The sequence below is a fragment of the Bufo gargarizans genome, chromosome 2, assembly GCF_014858855.1.
Source record: "Bufo gargarizans isolate SCDJY-AF-19 chromosome 2, ASM1485885v1, whole genome shotgun sequence".
NCBI lineage: Eukaryota > Metazoa > Chordata > Amphibia > Anura > Bufonidae > Bufo > Bufo gargarizans.
Window position 1 is genome coordinate 674,393,541 of NC_058081.1, and position 24,125 is coordinate 674,417,665.

Consider the following 24,125-nt stretch of genomic DNA (forward strand, 5'->3'; position numbering starts at 1 on the left):
CGGAGGTATTCTTTAATACGCTTCCTGTTGATAAACCAATTTCCTTTCTGTGTACTAACCTGAAATTATAAGAGGTCTACAAGACAGGCGAAGGAACAGAAGGGCTCAAAACACCACATCTGCCTTTAAGTATTTCAGAATATTTTTGTAACACTAAATTATCTATGTGTTTTATTTAATTTTTTTGAAAAATAAATATTTTAAAAAGCTCAAAAGACCTGGTATACGTTTTGAAAAATGAAACTAAATTGTGTCCACTTCAGTAGCTATGGAAATGCTTTCTTAATAAGAAGGTATGTCCTTGGATATTACCTAGTTTTCAGAATTTGAGATCAGCAGATCTCCGATTATTATTATTTTTTTAATTGGCCAATAAAAATAAATAAAAATAAAAAAAAAAAAAAAAAAAAGGGAGACTGCAAAACATTACAGCTTCGGAATGAATTTGTAGTACAGCCACTCCTGATCCTCTATCCAAAACACGCTGCTCTCGTACAGTCAGAACAATTGTGATAAACTGCAGCAGATATTCTTTTCTCTTTAAATTAATACACGTTTGGTAGCTGGACTCAGTTTTCCTGCAAATTTTTTTTACCGATTTTTCTCTATTTTTCATATAAAAAAAAAAAAAGTTTAGGCACAAAGAATTAAAGAAGCCTTCTCTGACAATATAGCTGGCATTTAAAAACAAAAAACATGGCACAAACACAACCAAATGGATATGCAATTAAACCAAAAGATAATGGCTGGTATGGCTTGCAGAGTATTATAAAAAATGAACACTTAACACTTTTGAACAAATCTGTAAATGATCTGTTACGTGCACCGAGGGTGGGCTCCAGCATCTTGGTGCACCCTAGCTCTCAGATGCTGTTCTCTTCAAGCGACTCCATTCTCTGGTCTGAAGTCTCCTCTTGCCCTGCCCTGTAATCTCACACCTGAGTCATGTAGAACAGCACTTTGTTCCTAGCTGGGAGAAAGGAACGGTACCGCTCAAGATTATACTGCAGCGTGCAGGCTTCAGACTTGTGATCTTGTCAATCATTTATAACAGGGAGTGGCTTGAAGGGAACAGCAGTAGAGCTAGGGTGCTTCAAGTGACTCGGGTCCATCCTCCTTGCACTTACCAGCTCATTTACATATTAGATGAAAAGCATTTCAATCAGAAATGCAGCAACACACGGAAAAAAGAAAGGTACCATTGTATTACACTCTGCAAGCCATACCAGTCATTATCTTTGCTTTAAGTGTTTCATGTTGACAGACTCCCTTTCTTGAAGAGTGCCCACACATAAAACATGCGAAATTATATCGATATAAAAGTTTTATTTTTTCATTGTTTTCATCCACTCAGTTTTGTCAATATTGTTGCAATTATTTTGTATTATTTTTTAACAAATCTTTTTAAAGACCCATGTACATTGAAGTCTCCAAAAAAGGAGACTATAGAAAAATATAGATGTGTCCTTCCTTAGCTTTCTTCTTTACTCATGATATTCTAAGACTAAGGCCTCATGAGCAGGGCCATAAGAGTTTTGCAAAATATAGATCCTGGCTGTGAGCATGCCGCCTTTTTTTTTCTTCCACATCTGGAGAAAAGTCCTATTTTTGACAGACAACACTGACCTGCTCTACTTTTCTTTTCTGGGGCCGCAGAACGGACAACACACAGGATGGGCTGATTCAATCCTCAAAAAAATAAAAAATAAATGAGGCTCGGATGCAGACCGAAACCGTATGTGCAGGAGCCCTAATGGTCTGCATTGACCAGCTTTGAAAAACAAAAACAAAAAAACACATTTCAGTAGAGGCCCCTTTACACAGGCCAACTGTCCAGGAAATTATTGGGAACAAACTGCTAGTCCCCAATAACTGTCTGATCATGAGCAGAGGTGAGAGCTGCATTTACATGTACCAATCACCTGTACTGTATGGAGATGAGTGATGGCTGCTGCGATCATTCGTCTCTATACAGATTCAGTGTTTCTGGGCAGCATACTGCTGCTTACACAGCGACCTGCTGCCCAGAAATTATGATTTTGGTGTCCGCATCAATGATTCTTTCATCTGAAGAACAGGCCTTTCCTTGTTCACTGGGTGATCGAACGCCACTTCCCAATAACTGTCCCGACTACCGGCTCATGAAGAGAGGACTATCAGGCAAAAAAAAAATTTTCGCTCAAAATTGTTCATCTCAAGCCTCAAATCTCAAGATATCTCAAGCAAAGAGGAAAGGTAAGGAAAGAAACATCTTGTATATAGACACATCAACACTTTTCGGGGGGGGGGGGGGGTTTGCCAAAAATTGCATCATGGTCTTCTTTAAAACTTTGGGAAGAGAAATATATTCCATTACACCTTATTACATCTGGTTCCAGATTTTAGAAAAAGGGCAAAACAGGAATGTGCCACATCCAGATTGTGGGAACATGGTCACAAGGAGGAAAAAAAAAAAAAAAAAAAAAAAAAAAAAGTTTTCAAATGTCAGCTAAGATAAGTATTTGTCAGGGTTCAGTATGGAAAACTGTATGGTTACATTTCAATGCCAGCTAGAAGCAGAGTCTCTGAATATGCACAATACTGTATGACTTAACACAATTTAACACGCAGGGTACGGCTTGACCATGCGTGTATACAAACATACGCACAGAGTCTGATTCACATTACAAAAAAATATATATAGATATACAGAATATGTAGACCCAAAACTGACAAAAAGACTAACAAATATTACAAAAATATCACAACTCTGTGTATATTTGCCCTTCCCCTAACAATATTCCATGTTTTTGTGAAGTTCTGAGGAAGAGGAGGAGAAAATTCCGAGCATACCGCTTAGGGAGGAGATAGGAAAAAAAAAAAAAAAAAAGCTCGTCTTTGTGGAACAACTTTTTATAATCCCTTTTCCCCGTGTCTGGTGAGGAAAACCATAAAACACTTTACATTTCTGCCTTGAAGATTTTGGCCGGCTAACATCTTTTAAACACGAATCAGCACTGATACATACAGTGAAAAATATAAATTTATATCTGCCAACAGAGTTAATACTTTCATCACCTTCACATTATGATTATAAAAAAACAAACAAAAAAAAAAAAAACATCTAAACTTCTATTCACAAATTCAAGTTTAAACCACGGATCCTTCAGTCCCCCTCTCCCTACTTCTGAGAGCTACAATAAAACATCTCTAACACGGGGAGCCATTTTAACCCTCCAAAAACAACTTTTAAAGATAAAATGGCAGAAGACAACAGCAGTATCCTAGCCCCTTTATACAACCAAGGAGTCAAAAAGAGTTGGCCCCTTTGTCGTAAAGGTCATTATATTTTTCCTCTGTTATTCCCCATTTTCCAAGTAAGGCTACCTACAAAATAATCCCCTACACCTCTTATTTTTATATAAATGCAGCTTAAATCTTAAAACAAAAACAAAATAGCCACGAAAATATGAGATGAATATAACAATTTCATTAAGCGTAAAATAATATTAACATGGAACGGCATAGAAAAAAAAAATTAACATAACATAATTAACCCATTCACTGTCAGAGGGCCCTATAAAGCATTTGTTTTAAAATGTGTTGTAGGTATCTCTTTCGGTGACGGGTTAAGAGGTAGCTTTCATGAATAAAAAAAAATAAAAAAAAGCCCAAGTGTAATGCAAAAGGGCCAAGTCAACCCTAGATTTAATACCATATTTGGTACAAAACAAAAACAGTTCAAAGAAAAATGACACACTGCCATCCTGCCCTCTCTCAATTTGGCACATTTCTCATACAATGCGTCAAAAAGAAACAAAAATGCCTCAAATTAGGCATCACTAACCATGAGGTCATCAAAAATAAAAAATAAAAATTCAAGTACAAATGTGCTAAACAGAACAACAAAATGAAACAATCAGAATATATACATAGAAGCAGCCCCCTATTATGTAATTGGCCTCTGAAAACATGATGGCAGAGTCACAAGAGGATGTTGGGAATTCAATTTGTTTTTGATATGGAGAAATGGGAAATGTACAAATTAACCAAACACATCCATTTACAATAGTGGCTCTAATGTTGAAAGGTTTGGTCAGGATGCCATCGACTTGGAAGAAAGAGATTCTATGTGTTTTTTTAATGAATATCACAATAACACCCAACTTTTTAAATTTTATTATTATTATTATTATTATTATTCATCCCTTGTCAGTTGCCTCCAAGTCAATGAATTAGCCTACGTTTTTATGAAGAATAAGTACTTTCCAAAGTGCTCAGCTTCAAAACTCTTCCTAGCCATTACCACCACCACATTTCCATCACTTAAGAAAATGGTGGATGGATTTGAGGAAGAATAAGAACCAACTCTACGTCCAAACTGAACTAAGTGGATTGAGGGCAAACCTAAATAGGAGGCTTTAGCTCCCCCTTCAGTGCTACAAAGACAGGTGAATACCAAGTGGTATTACAATTTATGCTCCATACTAGAGTAAAATACTCATTTTATACAATCCAGTTTACCTGGTTTGGTCACTATAATCATCCCAAAAGAATCTAGATCATAAGGCCAAATCTAAAACTTGTGTTGAGATGATGAAATGTTAATTGAAAAAACTCAAAATTATTTTTGTTATAATTATGAATTCAATTGTTTCAGTTTTGAAAATTTCTGGAAATCCAAAAATTTGCTATGGTTCGGTACAGAAACCATACTGGGTTAAAGAACTGTTCCGACATGTGAAAACCATTTCAGGCTTAATCTTTTACCCAATTCTGGAAAGTAAACTTATAGATTATTCTCACGAATGATCGGGAACGCGGGTTTACAATGCGGCAAAACCCACAGAACATAGGGGAGAGGAAACAAACGGTTGGCAAGTCTTTTCAAAAGGACTATGCTTTCCACAAAAAAAGCCAAAAGGATGGATGTGTTTGATTTTTTTGCTCTTTTGTTTTTCTAGAGGTTTGTATTGCTCGACCTTCCCAATATCACTTTCAAAAACACCTCCCGTACAATTTGAGTTTTCCCATTAAACATAGCACAAGTACAAGTAGGTCTTTTCGATTCTCCAGTCAGCAGGGATGTCCTCGGGTTTGTGGCTCTTCATGTGCTTCTGCATGGCAGATAGGCTGGGACAGTATTCCAGACAGATGGTACACTGGTAAGGAGAGGCTCCGTTGTGGGTTCGGAGATGTTTGATCATGGCAGAATAATCTCGTGAACGCTGGTGGCATAATTTGCACTCAAATGGTTTTTCACCTATTAAATTAAATATAGCACATGATTAGGTGAAAGTTCAATACATTTTAACACAATAAATGTTCCTCAGGGGCAACTATAGCGTGTATGTGATTATAAGTTAGACCCCAAGTGGAGAAACCCCCCTCCTCCAATGATGGGCGATCATCCTGAGACAACAAGTGGAGATTTCATGTGCCTGCTGGAGTCATATAAATTAATATTAATGTGACCCATCTGTCAGGGAGTTCCATTTTAAAGGGGTTCCCATGAATAATGTAAATAATGAAAATCAGATATCATATAGTACATGACAATCTCTTTCTAGCAAAGCTAGAACCAGCCCTGTTCCTCACAGGGATCTACAGAACTCCCCATTCATTGCTCTGCTATATTTATTTTAAACTGGCAGCTCAGGGGTGTGTCTTTTCTGTGGCAGCTCTCTCCCCATCACAAGTCGTGGTCTTTCTGCACCAGTTCTGTGCCTATCACAGCTCAGCAAGCAGTTGAAGGATGGAACTGAACATGTGCGAGGAGGACACAGAAATATGAAAAAGAACAAACAGCAGGTGGCACTATACAGATAGTTTTTTGAATAACCTAGTAATTAAACGGAATCACAAAAGTATTTAGATCCAGGTGTTGGGTATGAAAACTGCTGAATATGTTCGTGGAACAACTCTTAATTGAGCATTATACTGATTATAGTAGTTTCCTACCAAAATAGAATTTCTATCTTTGATGAGGCCCTTCAAAAGTTACCTGTATGAACTCTGTAATGTGTCTCCAGTTGGTGCTTTAGACTGAATTTTTTCCCACAGCCGTTACACTCATACGGTTTCTCTCCCGTGTGGATCCGCTTGTGGCCCTTCAGTGTGCTTTCATCCCGGAAACAGCTTCCACAAAATTCACACTCATATGGATGATCACCTAAAATACAAGAAAAGTTATATTTGAATTAGTTAAAAAAATAAAAAAAAATAATAAAGAGCTTAAATACTGATCCATCCTTAGGAAAGGTCATCAATTTCAGATCATTCCAACTCATAGCACCCGAATATCAGCTGTTTGACGTGGGCTGCGGTGCTTTGCGACCTCTTTATAGTATACCAATCACAGCGCTGTACATTGTATATGGTTGTGCTTGGCATTGAGGCGGAATCCCACTCCCTTGAATAGGAGAGGGCTGCAGAAAGACCACGTGACCCATGGATTTGATGACCCCTCCCGGCAGGTATGCTGGTAGTCAGCCCCTAACCTATCAGATATTAATAACATGTTCTGAGGATAGGCCATCACCATTTAAATTCTGGAAAACCCCTTTAAGTTTTCCCTTACAGGTGCTATCACAAGACAGTCCTCTGGTGTCTTTTCTAAGGGCTCAAGCTACTTGGATATAAAAGTGGGCAAAACAGCTGGAACCAGAAGTGCGCCTGTAAGGCTATTTTCGCATCTGTGTTTTCCCTTTCCGCTATTGAGATCCATCATAGGTTCTCAATAGCCGGTTCTCAAATGCTTCAGTTCTGTCCCAATTCATTGTCAATGGGGACAAAACTGAACTGAAGGGAACTGAGCGCACCAGAATACATTCCATTTCAATGCGTTCCCATAACGCACACAAGTGCTACAAGCAGCGGTTTTTAGTGTGTCCTGCGGAGCAAGACAGATCCGTCATGACTCACAATGTAAGGCAATGGTGACGGATCAGTTTTCTCTGATACAAAAGAAAATGGATCCGGCGCCCATTGACTTACAATGGTTTTAGAGACGGATCAGTCATGGCCATTTTAGAGATATACAACCAGATCTGTTCATAATGGATGCAGACGGTTGTATTATCATGACGGAAGTGTTTTTGCTGATCCATGACGGATCCAGAAAAAAAACCAGATGTGAAAGTAGCCTAAGTTAAAACTCTATTACTAGATTTTAGACGCCGGTCTTGATACAGCCCTACACTGATGGTGGATCTGCCTAAGTTATGTAGAGGAGCCGGCTTCATGCTGTCTTACATTTAGACCATTTTCTATGCCTAAACAGAAATGGTAAATGAGACGGGCTTGCTGGCCTGTCCCCTTCCCAACCCATTTTTTAGACCTGGTGTGAAAAGACAAGTGCACAAAATACATAAAGGGCTTAAAAAAAACTGTTCTGGATTTGTCTGAACTAGTTCAATAGTCCCCTTTGTTGGGGGGGGAAATTGGGGGACGACGACAAAACACAAAACTGGTTGGACCCGAAGGATTAGGCTAGCTTCATGTTGGCGGCACAGCTCTCCGGCAGGCAGTTCTGGCAGAGAATGCCAGGAATAGGCCAGACAAAAGCCACTGGGTGCAGTGGTTTTTATCCGGCCAAATCTCAGCATATTTGCCTGGGATTCAGTGGGCAGGTGGCACTATCCGGCAATGCCGAATGCGCAGCACTCTGTTCTGGAACAGCCTGTTGGAGAGCTGTGCCGCAGATGTGAAACAATGGACGCCTTGCTGTCAGGTTGGAAAGACCCATAGAATTAACACATACGCTGTCAGATTTTTAATAGAAGGAATAAAGGATGCACATACAAGTATATCAACTCCATACTGGTATCAAAGGCATAACTGGGTAGAAAAGACTGGTTGGCACAATGCCCCTGCATATTAGTAAAATACAAATAATAATCTGCTGCATACGTGTGCAGACAATGATCCATGAACACACCCTGTTTATGTGGCACACATCCTCTCCAGCATTCAGCCAAGACTAGAGACAGAAAATATAATAAAGAGGGTGACAGGCCCGTGGCTCTTTATTTATGTCAGAAGGCAGAGCAAGGACAATAAAACCAGATTGATCACTGCAGCCCCAGCTCATGAATATTTAAAATATTACTGATTCCACTTGTCACTGTAATTGCAATTTTCTGCGGGCTGCGGATCGGAGGCCCTTGCGTTTACGGCGGGGGAACAAGGGCGCCTGTATTTTTTCCTCGGCCGGCCTGCCAAGCGTGTAATGTTCTCGTTGCTTCATACATTTTCTCCGACTCCCGGAGACTTTAAGTCATCCGCAATGACCTACGTTTTTTCATTATCCTGGTGTCAGACCGCGGCTGTGCCTCTGCATAAATTGTCCTCCTGGTTACATGTGCTCTATCTACTTGTATTCTTTTATTACCCTCCTTATTTCCAGCTCCCCAACTATAAACATTTGATTAAAAAAAAAAAAAAAAAAAAAAAACACAAATAAAATTTTACAGGTACTTCTAATCATCTGTATCCAGGAGTAGATCAGAAAGTGTTACACCGCTGCAAATATGGACGGCAGCCCCTAATCTGTCTAATATGTGTAATTCTTCATAGGCTTCCGTATATAATTAAGATCAAGTAATGCATAATCGGCCTCTCATGACTGTGTTAAACAAGTGTTTGTACTGGAGAAGAGAGGAGAAGAGTTGAAGAGCATAGGGACCTGGAAAGTCTGATAGAAGCATTTATCATGAATCTCTGGAAAATTTATCATCTCTCGATCTACATTTGTTTAATTTATACATACACCATCCACACAGAGATCTTGGGTCAATGGCTGGTGAGGGAGATCAGGTTCTTCAGTAGCAGTTTGAGTACTACTAAAATTGCAGACAGGATGTTTTAATGGCAGAAGAGCTCTTTGGAATGAGGGGTGTGGAAATTGTTGAGTTATTAGCTTCTCAGAAACAGATGACCATCCATCATTTTGTCAACGTGTTCAGCAATAAGGACGACAAAACAATTACAGTACCTAGAAGGTGCCAACTAATAAGGCTCCTCTAACCCGCAGCAATCAGCTGTCAAAGCCGAGGGAAGGTGCATCTGGCCAAACAAAAGTGGCATTTGGACAGTGTGTGTCACCAGAATGTTTCTCCATTTTGGATATTTTTAGGCAAACTTCCTCTTTAGGCTGGAAATCACACATTCATTTTTTTATGGCAGTAGCAGGCTTTCCTTAAAAATGTCCTTTTTGCACCCACTGCTGGTTTTGGCTCCAAAATACTGCCTTATGAACACCCTTAAGAACTCCTCCGAGTAAGTACAGCGGTTCCTAGTTGGATTTTTCAAGTTGAATGAAAGTGCTGATGACTCTCCATATTCATGCCCTTACCACATTTCAAAAAGGCAATTCTATGGTCTCCAAATTCACGTCGCAGAAACTTTTCAAATTACTCACCGACTACCTGTGCACCACAGCTCTGATGGAATATAATAGGTCAATAAAAATAAAAAAAATGGGAAGAAACCTAAAACCAATAAACGCCCCAAAGTGCACTGTTGTTCCCAATTATATGAAAGGTGGCAGCATCAGAGAATCCTTTCTGCCAGCCTGCACAGTATTCGTGTGATGGGATAATATAAAGAAGAAAGTTTAAAGAAGTTCTGTAGAACATCAAATGACATCCCTGGTGCAGATGATGGGGCAAATACAAATGTGTTCTGTGTGGTTCAAATTTATCACTGCCAAAGATTTACATTTTAATTTATTTTGTACAAATCGGACTGCCCCCGTGGCGAGAAGAGAGGCCGTAACCACAACTCCTTCTCACCCCTATTGCACAGCTATTATGATAGTGCATCAAGAGTCCTTCTAAATCAATGCCAGGAGGCTGACAGTGGCTTTGCTATCAAACACAGCTGCTGATGTTAAGCACACAGACTGGGCACGCATGCTGAAGACACCTCTTGCATTATTAATGAAAGCACTCGCCGCTCTGCAGCACAAGACAAGGAGGGGGGATCAATTGTCTACCTATTACACTTTCTACCCTTCTCACCAGAGAAAAATGTCAGGCGCTGGTCAGTGGTAGAGAATAAAAAGGGCTGCCGTGAATTATGCAAACGTCACTTAGATCATTTTAATGAGATGTTTCTGTAATAAAGACACTATTTATGTAATCAAATGGTTGGAACAGGATTTCATTGGTGAGAAGTTCTCAAGTAATACAAAAACCAGTGGAGATGAAACTCTTGGTTCATATGTGCAAGTTCATAACAAGTTATTAAATCCAATGCAGGTGAAGTGAATAGCATTCACTCATCACAATGGCAACTGTCAAGGGGTGGGATACCTTAAGCAGAAAGTGAACAGCTGGATTTCAAGGTCGACATAGAAGCATGAAATATGGGCAAGAACAAGGATCTGAGCAACTATGACAAAGGCCAAATTGTCATGGCTGGGTGACTAGATAAGAGCATCTCAAACATGGCAGATCTTGTGGGTGATCTTGGTATGAATTGGTTAGTACCCACCAAAAGTAGTCCAATGAAGGACAACTGGTGAACATAAGCCAGAGTCGTGAACACCCAAGGCACTAATTTGCATGTGGGCCAAAGCTTAGCCCATCTGCTCTTATTCTACAGAAGCTGTATTAACATGGGACCAACACAGATGCCTTCAGCTGCCAAGAGCACATGCAACAGGTCAGCCAGTTTCAAAAATTACTGTTGCCTAAGATAGAAAGGTAACAGAATGCACAATACATCACAGCTTGCTTTATGGGGCCATGTAGCTGCAAAGCAGTCAAAGTGCCCATTCTGGCCCTTGTCCACCACCAAAAGAGTCTACACAATGGGCACATCTGCATATAAACTGGACCAAGGATCAATGGAAAAAGGGTAGCAGTCACAGTAGCAAGAATCACGTTTTCATCATGTTGACGACTAGATACGCGTGTTACTTTTCTGGGGAAGAGATGGCACCAGGATGAACCAAGGGAAGAACTCAAGCTGGCAGTGGCAATGTGATGTTCTGGACTATGCCCTGCTTGGAAACTATGAGTCCCGATATTCGTGAGGATGTTACTTTGACGTGTATCACCTACCTAAATATTGTTGGAGAACAAGTACACCTCTTCATAGCAATAGCATTCCCTAATGGCACTGGCTTCTTTCAGCAGGATAATTTGCCCCACCACACTGCACATATTATTCAGGAGTGGAATCATAACATGACAAGGTGCTGACTTGGCCTCCAAATTCCCCAGATCAAGCATCTTTGGGAAGTTCGATTGATCTAGGCCCCATCTCACAACCTGACAGATTTAAAAGATCTATTGCCAACGTCTTGGTGCCCGATACCAAAAGGGCACCTCCAGAGGTCTTGCATTAAAAGGTCAGACCTGTTTTGGTAATTGGGGAATCTACAAATCTACACAATATCAGGTAGGAGGTTTTAATGTTACTGGTGATCATTGTATAGTATCCCTGGTAATTTACAGCTGGTCACTTTCGCCTAGGCTTCTGTCCCCTCAGACTATTTGCATGGGTTCACTAAGCGGCCGACATGAAGTCTAGGTTGAACCGCTTTAGTTTGCATCCAATGGTTATTATTGTCATATTGAGTGTCAAGCTAAAAGCCGAATCCCCATTTCTTTTTTGAATATATACTCCAATACAGTCATCTTTATGGCTTTACCATGTGTCAACAGAGTTTGTGTTATGTGGTAGCTGGCGATTTTACAGACTACTCGCAATATAGTAAGAAAGATGTGGAGAATGTCACCACCCTAGATGCCTACTTTATCATAAGGTTACTCTGGTAGCGATTCAGCAATTCAGATAATAAAATTTAATTATGGAATTATTTTAAGCAATAACTGGTGGTCCTTTTCTTCAATGACCTAACTTCTGTGCAATAGATATATGCGTAAATGGATATTCCACAATCTAAAGCAGTAATATACTGAACAGTGCTGTCCATGGTACTGTAATATGTTTCCTTACCTGTGTGAGAGCGAAGGTGGCGTTTTAGTGTGGTATGGCTAGGAAAAGTCCGGTTGCACTCACTGCAGATGTAACTTCTCACTCCTGCGTGGACCTCCATGTGCTGCTGGAGAGCAGTCTGAGTCTGAAAACGTTTCCCACAGAGGAGACAGAACACAGCCATATCAGAGCCTGGAAGAAATAGAGATGACAGGATGTCACTTACAGGTTCTACACCACTTACAAAGTTCAATTCTGAAGACACAGCAGGAGCAGTGAGCATGCTGCAGCCAGCTTTGTGTCTTCCTATAGAAGCCTCGTGTCCAACCTATGCACTGCCGAGAAGGTCATCGACATATTCATTTAAGAACAGTGGTAGCCACTTGCAGTATGTACTATGATGGTGTTCATACAGTACTAGGTGATGCCCCAAGAATTTGACATAAGTCTGATATATTATCTTGCTCCATAGACATGGATTGATACACCAGACACCACAAAATAATTTATTAAGGTCAACATTAAAGAGTAATTTGATGCTCCTATCCCATAATGCAACAATGCATCCACCTACCATATGCCATTTATAATTTTGGACCAGGGGCCCCCTCGGACACCAGGACTAGTGCTAAATTTTCTTAATAAATAAGCAGCCCCAAAACTTTACACACACACACACACAATATATATATATATATATATATATATATATATATATATATATATATATATATATATATATATATATATATATATATATATTTTAATATATATTAGACATACTTAGGCCCTGTTCACATCATGATAATGACCTATTTTTGATGTACTGTAGATGCTGGATAAACCACCCGATCTATATGTCCAGTGGAGGCCTGTGACATTTCCAACTGTAAAAAGGTATACGGTGGGATATATTACCCAAATGGTCCCATTGTAAAAACGTATTCCACGTGGTATATGTTTTTTTTCACTGTAATCATATGGAATAGCACAGTGCAATGTGCTATCCTGGTATACTGGCTCGGTGGAGGACAAAAATGCACCATTTTGGCCTCCATTGGTTTAATGAAGCTCTATGGATATGGTTGGCATGTGTGACAGCCAGCACATATATAGATTTAAAAAGTGAGTATAGACCTTTTTTGTGCCATATTTTAGATCTTCAATTCATTTATTTATTTTACTCCCTTATATAGCACTGACGTATTCCGCAGGGTTTTACAGACATTTTCACAATTTGCTGTCCCCAGTGGGGCTCACAATCTAAGTTTCCCATGAGTATCTCTTTGGAGTGTGGGAGGAAACCTACGCAAATACAGAAGGAACATACAAGCTCCATGCAGATGTTGTCCTTGCCTTGGGCTGATTTGAACCTAGGAGCTCAGCACTGCAAGGCACCAGTGCTAGCCACTGAGCTTACCATTATTTATTTGAAATTCTGATTATAAAGAAAAACATTACATAGTTGCCAACTGTCCCAAATTTGACGGGACTGTCCTGGCCGAAAATGGGAAGGGGCCAATGTTAACCCCGCCCAAAAGTGGGCGTTTCTGGGTGGAGTTTGCCTGTTCCCAGGGATGGGTTTTAGATGCCCAGAATTTACCAACTTCAACGTTGGTAAGTATTCCATTACATGAAAATAAAGAGAACAATAAATAAATGTTACAAGAATGGAATCATGTATGAACCCAATCTAAAAAGATAACTTGTCAGTGCAAAATGCCAGCAGCTGGTCGTAGAGCGGGATGAGCTGAGCAGACTGATATATAGTTTTCTTGGAAAAGATTCAGCAAAACGTGTCAATTAGGCATTTAAAACTGTGCTCTTTCAGATTTCAATTGTACAAAGGACCGCCTTATCAGTGACTAATTCCAATATCTGTGTACACATAGATAGTTGTCAGTCACTGATTAGATGTCCCCTGTGTACAATGGAACTCAGAAAGAGCAGAGATGTAAATGCATCAGTTAAAGGTTTGGCAGAATCTTCTGGGAAAGTATTGGTATATTGTACCCACAGATCTCCAAAATATAAGCAGGAGCGTATTAAAAAGGACCAATTCAAACCAGAAACCCCTGCTTTATTGGCAGTCAATTTAGAATATTGTTAGGGTAGATTTTCTTGCAGTAGACCTTACTCCTGGCCACTAAAAAGTGTTTGGTCCACACCAGGTTCCTCTAAGGACAGCTAAAACCTTCCAAGGGGATTTTACCTCAAAGAGCAACTTAAAGGGAATGTGTCATCAGAAAATGACCTTTTCAGTATCTAAATTTAAACAAAACTAAATTTAAATAATTGGCGCCACTTCTTGGTCTGTACAGATGACTTTAGTGCAGTTACCTGCGTATCTATACACAGATATATTACAGTCAGGATTAGAATGGCAGATAACACCTCTGTATAGATAAGACAGGATCCACCATTCACAGTAGGCGATTGTGAAAGCTGATCTATTCTTTCCTTGCACAATGAGCTCTGCACAAGGCACAGATCATGCCTAGAAAACTCTCCCATAGAAGTCAATGAGGTCCCCTCCTGACCATTGGGTCTATGGCCCATGGGGCTGCCGAAAAGCAAATTTTCTTAATGCTTTGTAAATGCTGCTAAGAACAGCTCAGGCAAGATGGCCGCCCCCATAATCACGTTCAGGAAAGAAAATAAATAAACTTACAATCAGAAAATAAAAAGATTAGAAAAAAGGAGACGCGTCACTATCTGCTTTTATCTGGCAGATAATTTTTGGTGACACATTTCCTTTAAATGACTGAGAAACGATCTGTATATATCAGGTCACAGTGAAGGGCTACATTTTTGAGGTAGAGCATAATGGACATGTAATTATTGCTCATATAAAAGGAAACCTCTAAAGGGTATTGAGGGAAAACCCTGTTTTATATACAAATACGCACAAAGTCATTAGTATACAAATACAAAAACACAAAGAAAAAAAAAAAAGTGAAAAAGCACAAACATAAAATCCATTAAGACAAAAAATACCCGCCTTCAAAAACCACTTTTTTGTGCTTACACTGTTCTCCATCTAGAAAAACATAATTGCCCTGTTATGCTAAATGTATACTATTATTTGATGCAATTAATTGCTGCTCGCAAACGATTTAAGAGATAAAAATTGCATTATCGCAAGGGGTGTATGTTGACAATTAATGTTCATCCTGAACTATTCATGGTGAAATTACCCAGAATTGCCTCTTTGTAGAATTTGCTATTCAGCGGGTGTTTTTCCACCCTCTCTAGATTTTTTTTTTCTTCCCTAAAAAAAGCTACGAAAATTTGTATTCAATAAATTAAAATAAACACACACAGGCACAAGGCTTATTCAGGGAGCTGACGTCTTAATGGCTTTTTCTCTCTTAGAAGAAGATTACAAATTAAGCAGCTTTTAAAGACATTTTATACAGGATGGAAAGAGAGGCCTCGAATCGGCGTGCTATTCATTTCCACGGTAACCAAAATAGTGTCTGAGCAAGAGGCCTATACTGTACTGGGAACAATGGGCCACACAGCAGCAAGAACGGAATACCGAGGGGAGAGTAATGTATACCATTCATTTAGCAGGAAATCAGCCTTTTTTTACCTTTTTAATTAGAATCTAAAAAGCTCCAAAGACAAAGTCATTGGAGAATACGAAGAAACGAACGCATTTTGTTCTTAGGGGCTCTAAGTATACACATTTATATCTGGTTAAAAAGAAATGGCAGCTGCTGGGAACAAAATGGACCGACCGCCTCTTGGAAGCTGTGGCTTCCCCCAAGATTTAGCGTTTTTGATACTTTGCTTTGTTTTGACTCCAGTAAAGATTTTACACTTGGCAGAGTGTTTTTTTTTAGTTTCACTTTCATAAATTATGTATTTGTTGCCCATAGCAACCAATCACAGTACAGCTTTCATTTACGGCTTTTGAAGGATAAAAAGTAACACTATGATGGGTTGCTATGGGCAATAATGACAGTGTTTCTTTTATTTATATATATATATTTTTTTAACCCTGCCCCAGTATGTCCAAGGTTGAGGGCTATATCTGGCCACCCAACTTCAAAAGATGCCCACACACTTGGGTTGCCATGGTCAGGTTCCCTGATGCAGTCTTTTTGAAGTCAAAACGAGGTTTGGATCATAAAGGAAATGCAAGTATTAAGGACAGATGCTACCTTTCTGTTTTTATAATGCAGTCCATTGTTTTGGCTCCAAAAACAAGCTTGGGTTAGACCTTTAGGTTTTCCGATTACACCACACAATGATTTTGCTACTGAGAGAAAAACATGTGATTTATACTAAAATGAGCGCGCCGATTCCAAATATGAACTCTGAATTTGCCGGACACGTCTAGATTTTAAGTTATACATGCAAAGCCTATTCAGATATAATATTAATGCATTATATTGGAGATATTCCAATGGACATGTCCAGACCTGTCCGGACACACTCAGGCTGATGTCAGCAGTAATTACATAAGGCAAGCTGGACAGATTTTGATAAAGTGATCTGTTATAGTGCTATCAGTTTTAAAACTTAAGATGGATAAACGCAAATGTGTTAACGATCCAGACAATTTCTGCTACATATGTGGCAAATACATTACTTAAGAAAGAAGATATCCAGCACCTCGATTTTTCGTGCTTAAACTGATGTTTATTCCATAAACCAAGTGTACAGCGGTAAAATCCTCAGAGTACAAGCCCCAATACGGTCTATGCGTTTCGAACCCAGTGGTTCTTAATCATGATAATGCAAATACATTACTTCTGATCTGACAAAGCGAGTGCGTCCTGCTTACAAGTATTACTTTGACTGTAAAATTGGAGATCAAGATAAAAGCTGGGCACCTCATGTTTGTTGCACTGTGTGTTACTCTGGGCTAACGCAGTGGTTGAATGGTAAAAGGAATGGCTTTTGCAGTGCCTATGGTTTGGCTAGAGCAGAAAAATTGCCAGACTGTTACTTTTGCATGACTAAAATCGACGGATATTCAAAGAGAAACAAGTCACAAATTGTGTATCCTGACTGAGTTTGCTCTCAAACTAATACCACACAATGTAGAGAATCCAGTGCCTGACCCTCCCACAACAGGAACGGCAATTGAAACAGACGGTTCTGATCCTTATGAAGATGTTGATTGTCACAATGTATTTCCTGATCCTGAACAACTGGAGGGTCAGCCGCACTTGCTGAGCCAATCAATCAGATTTAGGCTACTTTCACACTTGCGGCAGAGTGATCCGGCAAGAAGTTCCGTCACTGGCAAAACGTATACCAACTGATGGCATTTGTAAGACTGATCAGGATCCTGATTAGTCTTAAAAATGCCCAATCAGTCAGAAAAATGCATTGAAATGCCGGATCGGTCTTTCCGGTGTCATCCGGCAAAACGGATCCGGCATTATTTTTTTCACCTTTTTTTGGTCTGCGCATGCGCAGACCGGAAGGACAGATCCAGCCTTCCGGTATTTTGAATATCGGATCCGGCACTAATACATTACTATGGAAAAAAAAAATCCGGCATTCAGGCAAGTCTCCTTTTTTTGGGCCGGAGATAAAACCGTAGCATGCTGTGGTTTTATCTTTTGCCTGATCAGTCAAAAAGACTGAACTGAAGACATCCTGATGCATCTCTCCATTCAGAACGCATGGGGATATAACTGACCAGTTCTTTTCCGGCATTGAGCTCTTTTGACGGAACTCCGTGCTAGAAAAGAAAAACGCTAGTGTGAAAGTACCCTTAGATGATCTGGTAAAGAAAAGTCAGAACTGCTAGCTTCCAGACTTCAGGAATGGAATTTGCTACAACGAGGCACCACAACGTCACACTTTCTTCATCGACACACCAAGTTAGCTGCATACTATGCAATGGAAAGAGATCTGTTTCTGTACGGATGTAAATGGTCTTATGACTGAGTTAGATGGTACACATGTTCCCGATCAATGGGGGCTATCCATAGACTCTAACAAAACAAGTTTGAAAGCTGTCTTGTTGCACAATGGTAACGAAAAAACCATTTGTTCCATTGGCTAATGCAGTTGGAATGAAAGAGACCCATTCTTCTATGGAGTTAATTTTGAAAATGATCAAATACTCAGAACATAAATGGAAAATTTGTGCTGACCTGAAAGTGGTAGCACTGCTGCTTGGCTTACAGTTAGGGTACACAAAGCATGTGTTTCTTGTGCCTTTGGAACAGTCGTAATGACAACAATCGTTACAAAATGAGACCGTGGACTCTCAGAGTCGAGCACACAGTTGGTCAATGTACAACACAAATCACTGGTCGATCAACTTCAAGTTAATCTTCCACCACTGCACATTAAACATTAAAATGTTGTAATTGCACTTGATCGTGATGGAAATGGTTTCCAGTATTTGAAGGAGAAGTTTAGCACACTGAAAACCGATGCTAAAATAAAGGCCATAATTTTTATTGGCCCCGAAATCAACAAACTAACGTATGATGTCACATTCAGAACAAAACTCAACCCTCTGGAACTTGCAGCTTGGGATGCATTTGTGCTAGTAGTGCAGAACTTCCTTGGGAACAGACGAGCTGCAAACTATGCTGACAACATGCTTACAGCATATGAACAACTTGGCTGCTGAATGTCATTGAAAGTACATTTCTTACATTCCCATCTTGACTTTTTCCCACCAAGTTTGGGACACATAAGTGACGAACATGGAGAACAGGTATCAAGGCCGCTGGAATCCCAACATGATGGGGGGACTACTGCTGTTTTTTGCAATGGGAAAATATGACCGTTCACAAACACAAAAGCAGATGCTTGAAGCACTTTTAACAGTACTGGGCCTTGCTCAAGTAGGACTTTTAAACTGAAAAACGAGACTTTGTAATTTTGTTATTCCATTACATTTTCATACTCTGTTTACTACGCAAATTTTGATGTAGATCAGGGAATTGTTGGAGTAAAACTCGTTCGGTTCAAAATTATTCAATGCTTTCCAAGTGCTTAATTCATTTAGGCATACTTCTGCATAGCAAAATTTTGTGACGTGTTACAACAATTTTGACTTCGGATTTGTAATCCGCACACTCGATTTAGTATAGGACAAATGTTTTTTGCCCAGTAGCAGACGAAAAGTTTTTTTTTGTTGCGTGGCGTTATCAGTTCTTAGACGACCTACAAATTGCGGGACCTGCCACTCAGTGACAGTCTAGGTGTAAGGATTATGTTATAGTAAGGTAGCAACCCCTTGCGCAGTGTCCATAGCTACCAACTTTGCAGTGGTTATATTCGTGATGTCCCGTCCCAGGAAAGCCCCCAAACCACATGGGACTACCCATTTATAGGTGGCGTTTACTTAAGCCCTAATCATTTTTGATCCAAAACTGCCAGAATTATAATTTTCAGACAGTCCCTGAAAATTTAGGACTGTTGGCAATTATGGTATCCATCCATCTTGATTGACACATCGAACCTGTATCGTACAGCTCCATATCAATACCAACCTATGGGATCCATGACAGAATAACAAACCTATACGGGCTGTAAGGAGGATGAAGTAATGAAGTATACAGCTCTACAAGAGATATCTCGGCAGATAATCTGAATATTTCATACTGAGGCAGAAACGCAATCCGCTCTATGGCATAATTCAGCTTTAGTAGGTATCTCAAGGGTTATGGAGGAAAAGTCCTTCAGTTTATTCATGGCTACAATTTCTTTTGTCGCACCAAAGCGATATAGTTGAGACGGTCCAGCCAGCTAGCAGTCTGTGGCGTGAAGTCAGAGTGGGTAATTAGTAAACATGGCGCTTCTCTGCTAGCTCATTGGCATGCGAGTCGGACGGAAGGAGCCTCGTTTAAAATGCAGCCTGACGGAGCTTTGCGGGCTGCAAACCATTTGTTAGCTCCTATTGAAGAGGCTTCGGGGCCAGTGGCAATTAAACTGGAATTAGTGTTTGGAATGAGATACAGCAGATTCATACTGAGGAAGGGAGAGGGGACGGGTGGAAGTGTTAAGGGGGGGCAGCGTGACTTCTGCAGAGTACCTTTTCTTTTACTATTCCTTTCACCCCATATCCTCCCCTCCCTTTCTGGCTGTGTTTACGGGGCAAGAAGAAAAAAAATATATATATATTATATATATATATATATATATATATATATATATATATATATATATATATATATATATATATGCAGCTGATGTGCTCAAGGCACTGTAGACATTTGTTGAAGAGCAATTACTGCAAGTCCTTCCAGCGTCTTATACAAAGAAAACCTTAACTGTAGATCTTCCATAAAGAATGGAGTGGCCATCTAAATGAACGACAGGGTTTCATGTCTAGGTTTCCATCTAAAACTGTTGAGATTTTGGATGTCCTGTCAAGTTACATGGCATATTTGTCAAACCCTGGAATGCTATAGCTTTAAAAGCTGGGACAGAAGACATTTAAATGGCGGCACTAAGGTTAGGACTACATGACTATGCGGGGCAAGTGCAATGAATGTCATCAGAATTTAGTCATCCTTAGGTCCAGCATTTTACAGAGAGCATAGCGCTAATCTATGGGTAACGTACACGAAATGTACGAAGAGCTCATCTGCTGTGGTTCATAGGGAGAAGTAGAGAGATCAGAAACCAAGATCTAGAATATAAGATGCTAAGTGAGGCAGGGTCTTTTTTCTGAAGGCGGCATTACCCTTACTTTTATTAGTGATGTGAGGACTCGCTCTGGTCCGTCAGTTTGGATGTTTGGTCACAATCTTCTTATAGAACACTTCTACCAGTCAACATTTCATGTTGTGCAAATTTTAATAGTTCTTTTAGGGAGTTAGTCTATGCATCACTTATAGAATCTAAGTAAGATCTGTTGTTTTCAAACTCATAGAAGTCAATGAACATCTACAGTATACAGGTTCCTATGGACCAGGTAGCTGCTGTAAAGCGGATCTCTAAATGCTGTTAACAGCAGCTCAGGCAAGATGGCTGCCCTCTTGCGTACAAAAAACTATTTCCCGGGCCAAAAGCCCCTCCTGTGATACAAACTCATGGCATTATAATGATTTATAATGCTGTGTGTTTGTGCCTGACCACAGCTGTACTGAATTGTACTGATGGTATTATGCAAGTACAATTTGGGTTTGCTGAGGCAGAGCAGGAACACAAAGCATTCTAAATTATTATAATGCAATGATTTCACGTCACAGGAAGGAAATTCTGCAGTCACAAGGAGCATGCTTCCCGCACTGCACTTAATACGCTCATGTGAAATTGGCCTTAGAGAATCCATATAGGATCCTAATTATTTCATCCAAATATTAAGGAATTAAATCATTAGGTAGATTTCAACAGGACACCAGACCATGGCCAGCTTTGTTGAGAAAAGGTTCCTTGATGTACTCTCCTCTGCACAACTTGACTGGACTGAAAAGTTAAGCACTAAGGATCAGTCCTGCACATGCAGATAGGTTTAGTCAAATATGAGCCTGAATGATTGTTATGGGGGAAAAAAAAAACAAAAAACATTTGCATGCAAAGGCTAATTACTCTCATTAGAATCTAACACATTAAAGGGTTGTGCAGATTTGTGGACTTAACAGTAAAACTGCAGTGCGTTGTACCTGGTGAAAAAACCATCCTCGTCTGTTCCCTGCTGCTTCGTTCCAGTAAGGCTACACTCGCGTTTGGTGCGGATCCGTCATGGATCTGCACAAACGCTTCCGTTCAGATAATACAACTGCATGCATCCGTTCAGAACGAATCCGTTTGTATTATCTGTAACATAGCCAAAACGGATCCGTCTTGAACACCATTGAAAGTCAATGGGGGAAGGATCCGTTTTCTATTGTGTCATATTGGGCCAGTGAAAACGGATTCGTCCCCATTGACTTACATTGTGTTTCAGGATGGACCCGTTTGCCTCCTCATTGTCAGGCGGACACCAAAACGCTGCAACTAGTGTTTTGGTGTCCGCCTCCAGAGCCGGAACGGAGGCAAGCTGATGCATTCTGAACTAATCCTTTTCCATTCGGAATACATTAGGGCAAAACTGATCCGTTTTGGACAGATTGTGAGAGCCCTGAAACAGATCTCACAAACTGAAACCAAAACGCCAGTGTGAAAGTAGCCTTACCCGACTCCCCTCAGTTTTAGTTCAGTCCTTGTCCTATAAACATTCAGATGGAGAGGCCTCAGCAGTGACGTGTCCCCAAGTGGTACATGACCAAGCATGCTGCTTGGAGACTAGTCACTGTTGAAGCCACTCATTGGCTGCAGTGGGGTATGTGAGCCCGTTCATCCAGAGGTTTACAGTATGGGGACCAGAAGACTGCAGAAAGGAGCCAGGACTGAGTGGTGGGGAGAGGGGGAGCATGAGTTTTTCCAACAGGTACAGAACACTAGGGTCTCCAAAGCTGGACAACACTTTTAAGGTTAATGAGAATTCTTGAGCCATTGGGTCACCTACCACCCAGGATGATGCTACTAAAAGAAAGTTCCAAAGCTCCTGAAGAATCCTTGTGACTTTCCCACAATTTCTGTAGCTTCTTACATTAGTCCATAGTCATTTTGGTCCCGACCTCTGCTTGACAGGTAGCTTTACCTATAAATACATGTGCTTAAGCCATCAATTTAGTGCATCTGAATACAGTTGTTTGGTTGTACTGTGGAGAGCTTCATATTTCCACATCCCATCTAAGGTGAAGGTTTCCATGACTGAAGCCTCAGTGTGAGCAATTTAATAAATCCACCTAGTGTGACTTTTAGGTTTTCTGAAGCCAAGAAAGGCTTCAAAAAGAGTAGAAGACTCAATGTTTCCTTTATATAAAAAAAGTGTCCGAATACAGCATCAAAAAAATCTGAATGTGGAAACCCAACCTCAGAGCACTCAGGAAACTGAGAATGCCATTTCATGAACACCTACAGCACAAGTTATGGTAGATCCTAGCCACGAGGCCATACTGAATATGGAAGCGCATGAACTGTCATACGTCTTGAGAACAGGCACACTTCTAAATGCATATTTAATATGTTCTATGATATTTCATATATCTAGTTCCCATCTTTTAGACAAACAGAATGTATACTGATTGGCATATGAATTCTGCTTGGAAGAAAGAAAAAGCTCATTCTTACCAAATATCAATGGTAACCAAGCCTATACTATGGAACTAGTTCTAAATATGTGACTAAGTTGGGGAATATGATGATGATAATAAAACTGGTTGGAAAGGAGTAGCCTCTTCAGACCCTAAATCAAGGCAATAACACATTCTCAGGCGGCATCCCTGTGCTAGACTGGATTTAATTTATTCCTGAGGCCATCTGGCCAGCGTGAGCACAAAGACATGTCCCTTCTGAATGAGAGGCCATATTTGTCACACCCCCTTCACCCTGACCTCACTGTCCCTAGTCCTTTCAAACAGGGACAAGCCAAGGTTCATTCTTTTTCCTCTGTCCATTGTCTGCATCCCCAATGGGTTCCAAAGAGAGGGGCCGTCACTAACAATCATGCTAGGGCTGGCTCCATGGATGGCTGAATGAAGCCAGTGACAGAGAGACGTTAAAGCCTTTGACACCAGAGAGGCTGCTATCCTACTGTAACAAACATATTTAACCTTCATGACTTCTGGAGGGTTAAAAGGGGCCAAGCTTATTATGGAGTCCACCTAGACCAGGGGTATAGTGTATAGTCCCCAATAAACCACCATGTTACTCAATGCAACATCTCTAAAGTCCAGTTGTATAAGACATATACGAGGCAGAAAACAGACAGACGAGCCGATACTTCTGAACACCATTCACCCTGCTTATCATAATATACTATTAAATGTATTTTAAATTTGTCCTTTAATGAGAATGAACCATTAAAAAGGTGCATTACATACAATTTTGCCTGAAAGGTTTCTTTAGATGCAAGGAAACAGCTGCCATGTAGACGGAGCTAAATAACACACGCCACCTGGACTCACACCCCTAATTGGTTCTGACTCCAGTTGTGCCAGTCTGTCCAGGGGGAATGACGTCTCTTGTCACTCAGCGAGCCAGGAAATTGCCAATGGTTTTCAGATGCTGCACCAAGTAAACAAGGAAACAATTGTTCCTGGTCAGTGCAGAGATGAGCAGGTTTCCTCTCTTTTTGTACACATCCATTACAATTGACAACGTATTGTATGTACATAAGACCATGCAAGTGGCAAGAATATTTATTTAACGCACTTTAT

The 24,125-nt window shown here is 40.2% G+C and overlaps 1 protein-coding gene across 1 annotated transcript in view; it reads right to left on the reverse strand.

Moving 5' to 3' along the window:
- Positions 1 to 371: 371 nt before the first annotated feature.
- Positions 372 to 24,125, reverse strand: part of ZBTB16 (zinc finger and BTB domain containing 16) — a 116,073-nt gene continuing 92,319 nt past the window's right edge. The window contains exons 5-7 of the mRNA XM_044282283.1: positions 11,950 to 12,120; positions 5,984 to 6,151; positions 372 to 5,242 (exon numbers count right to left, since the gene is read on the reverse strand). Coding sequence (XP_044138218.1) covers positions 5,013 to 5,242; positions 5,984 to 6,151; positions 11,950 to 12,120 — 569 coding nt within the window. The 3' untranslated portion in view covers positions 372 to 5,012. The remainder of the gene's footprint in view (positions 5,243 to 5,983; positions 6,152 to 11,949; positions 12,121 to 24,125) is intronic.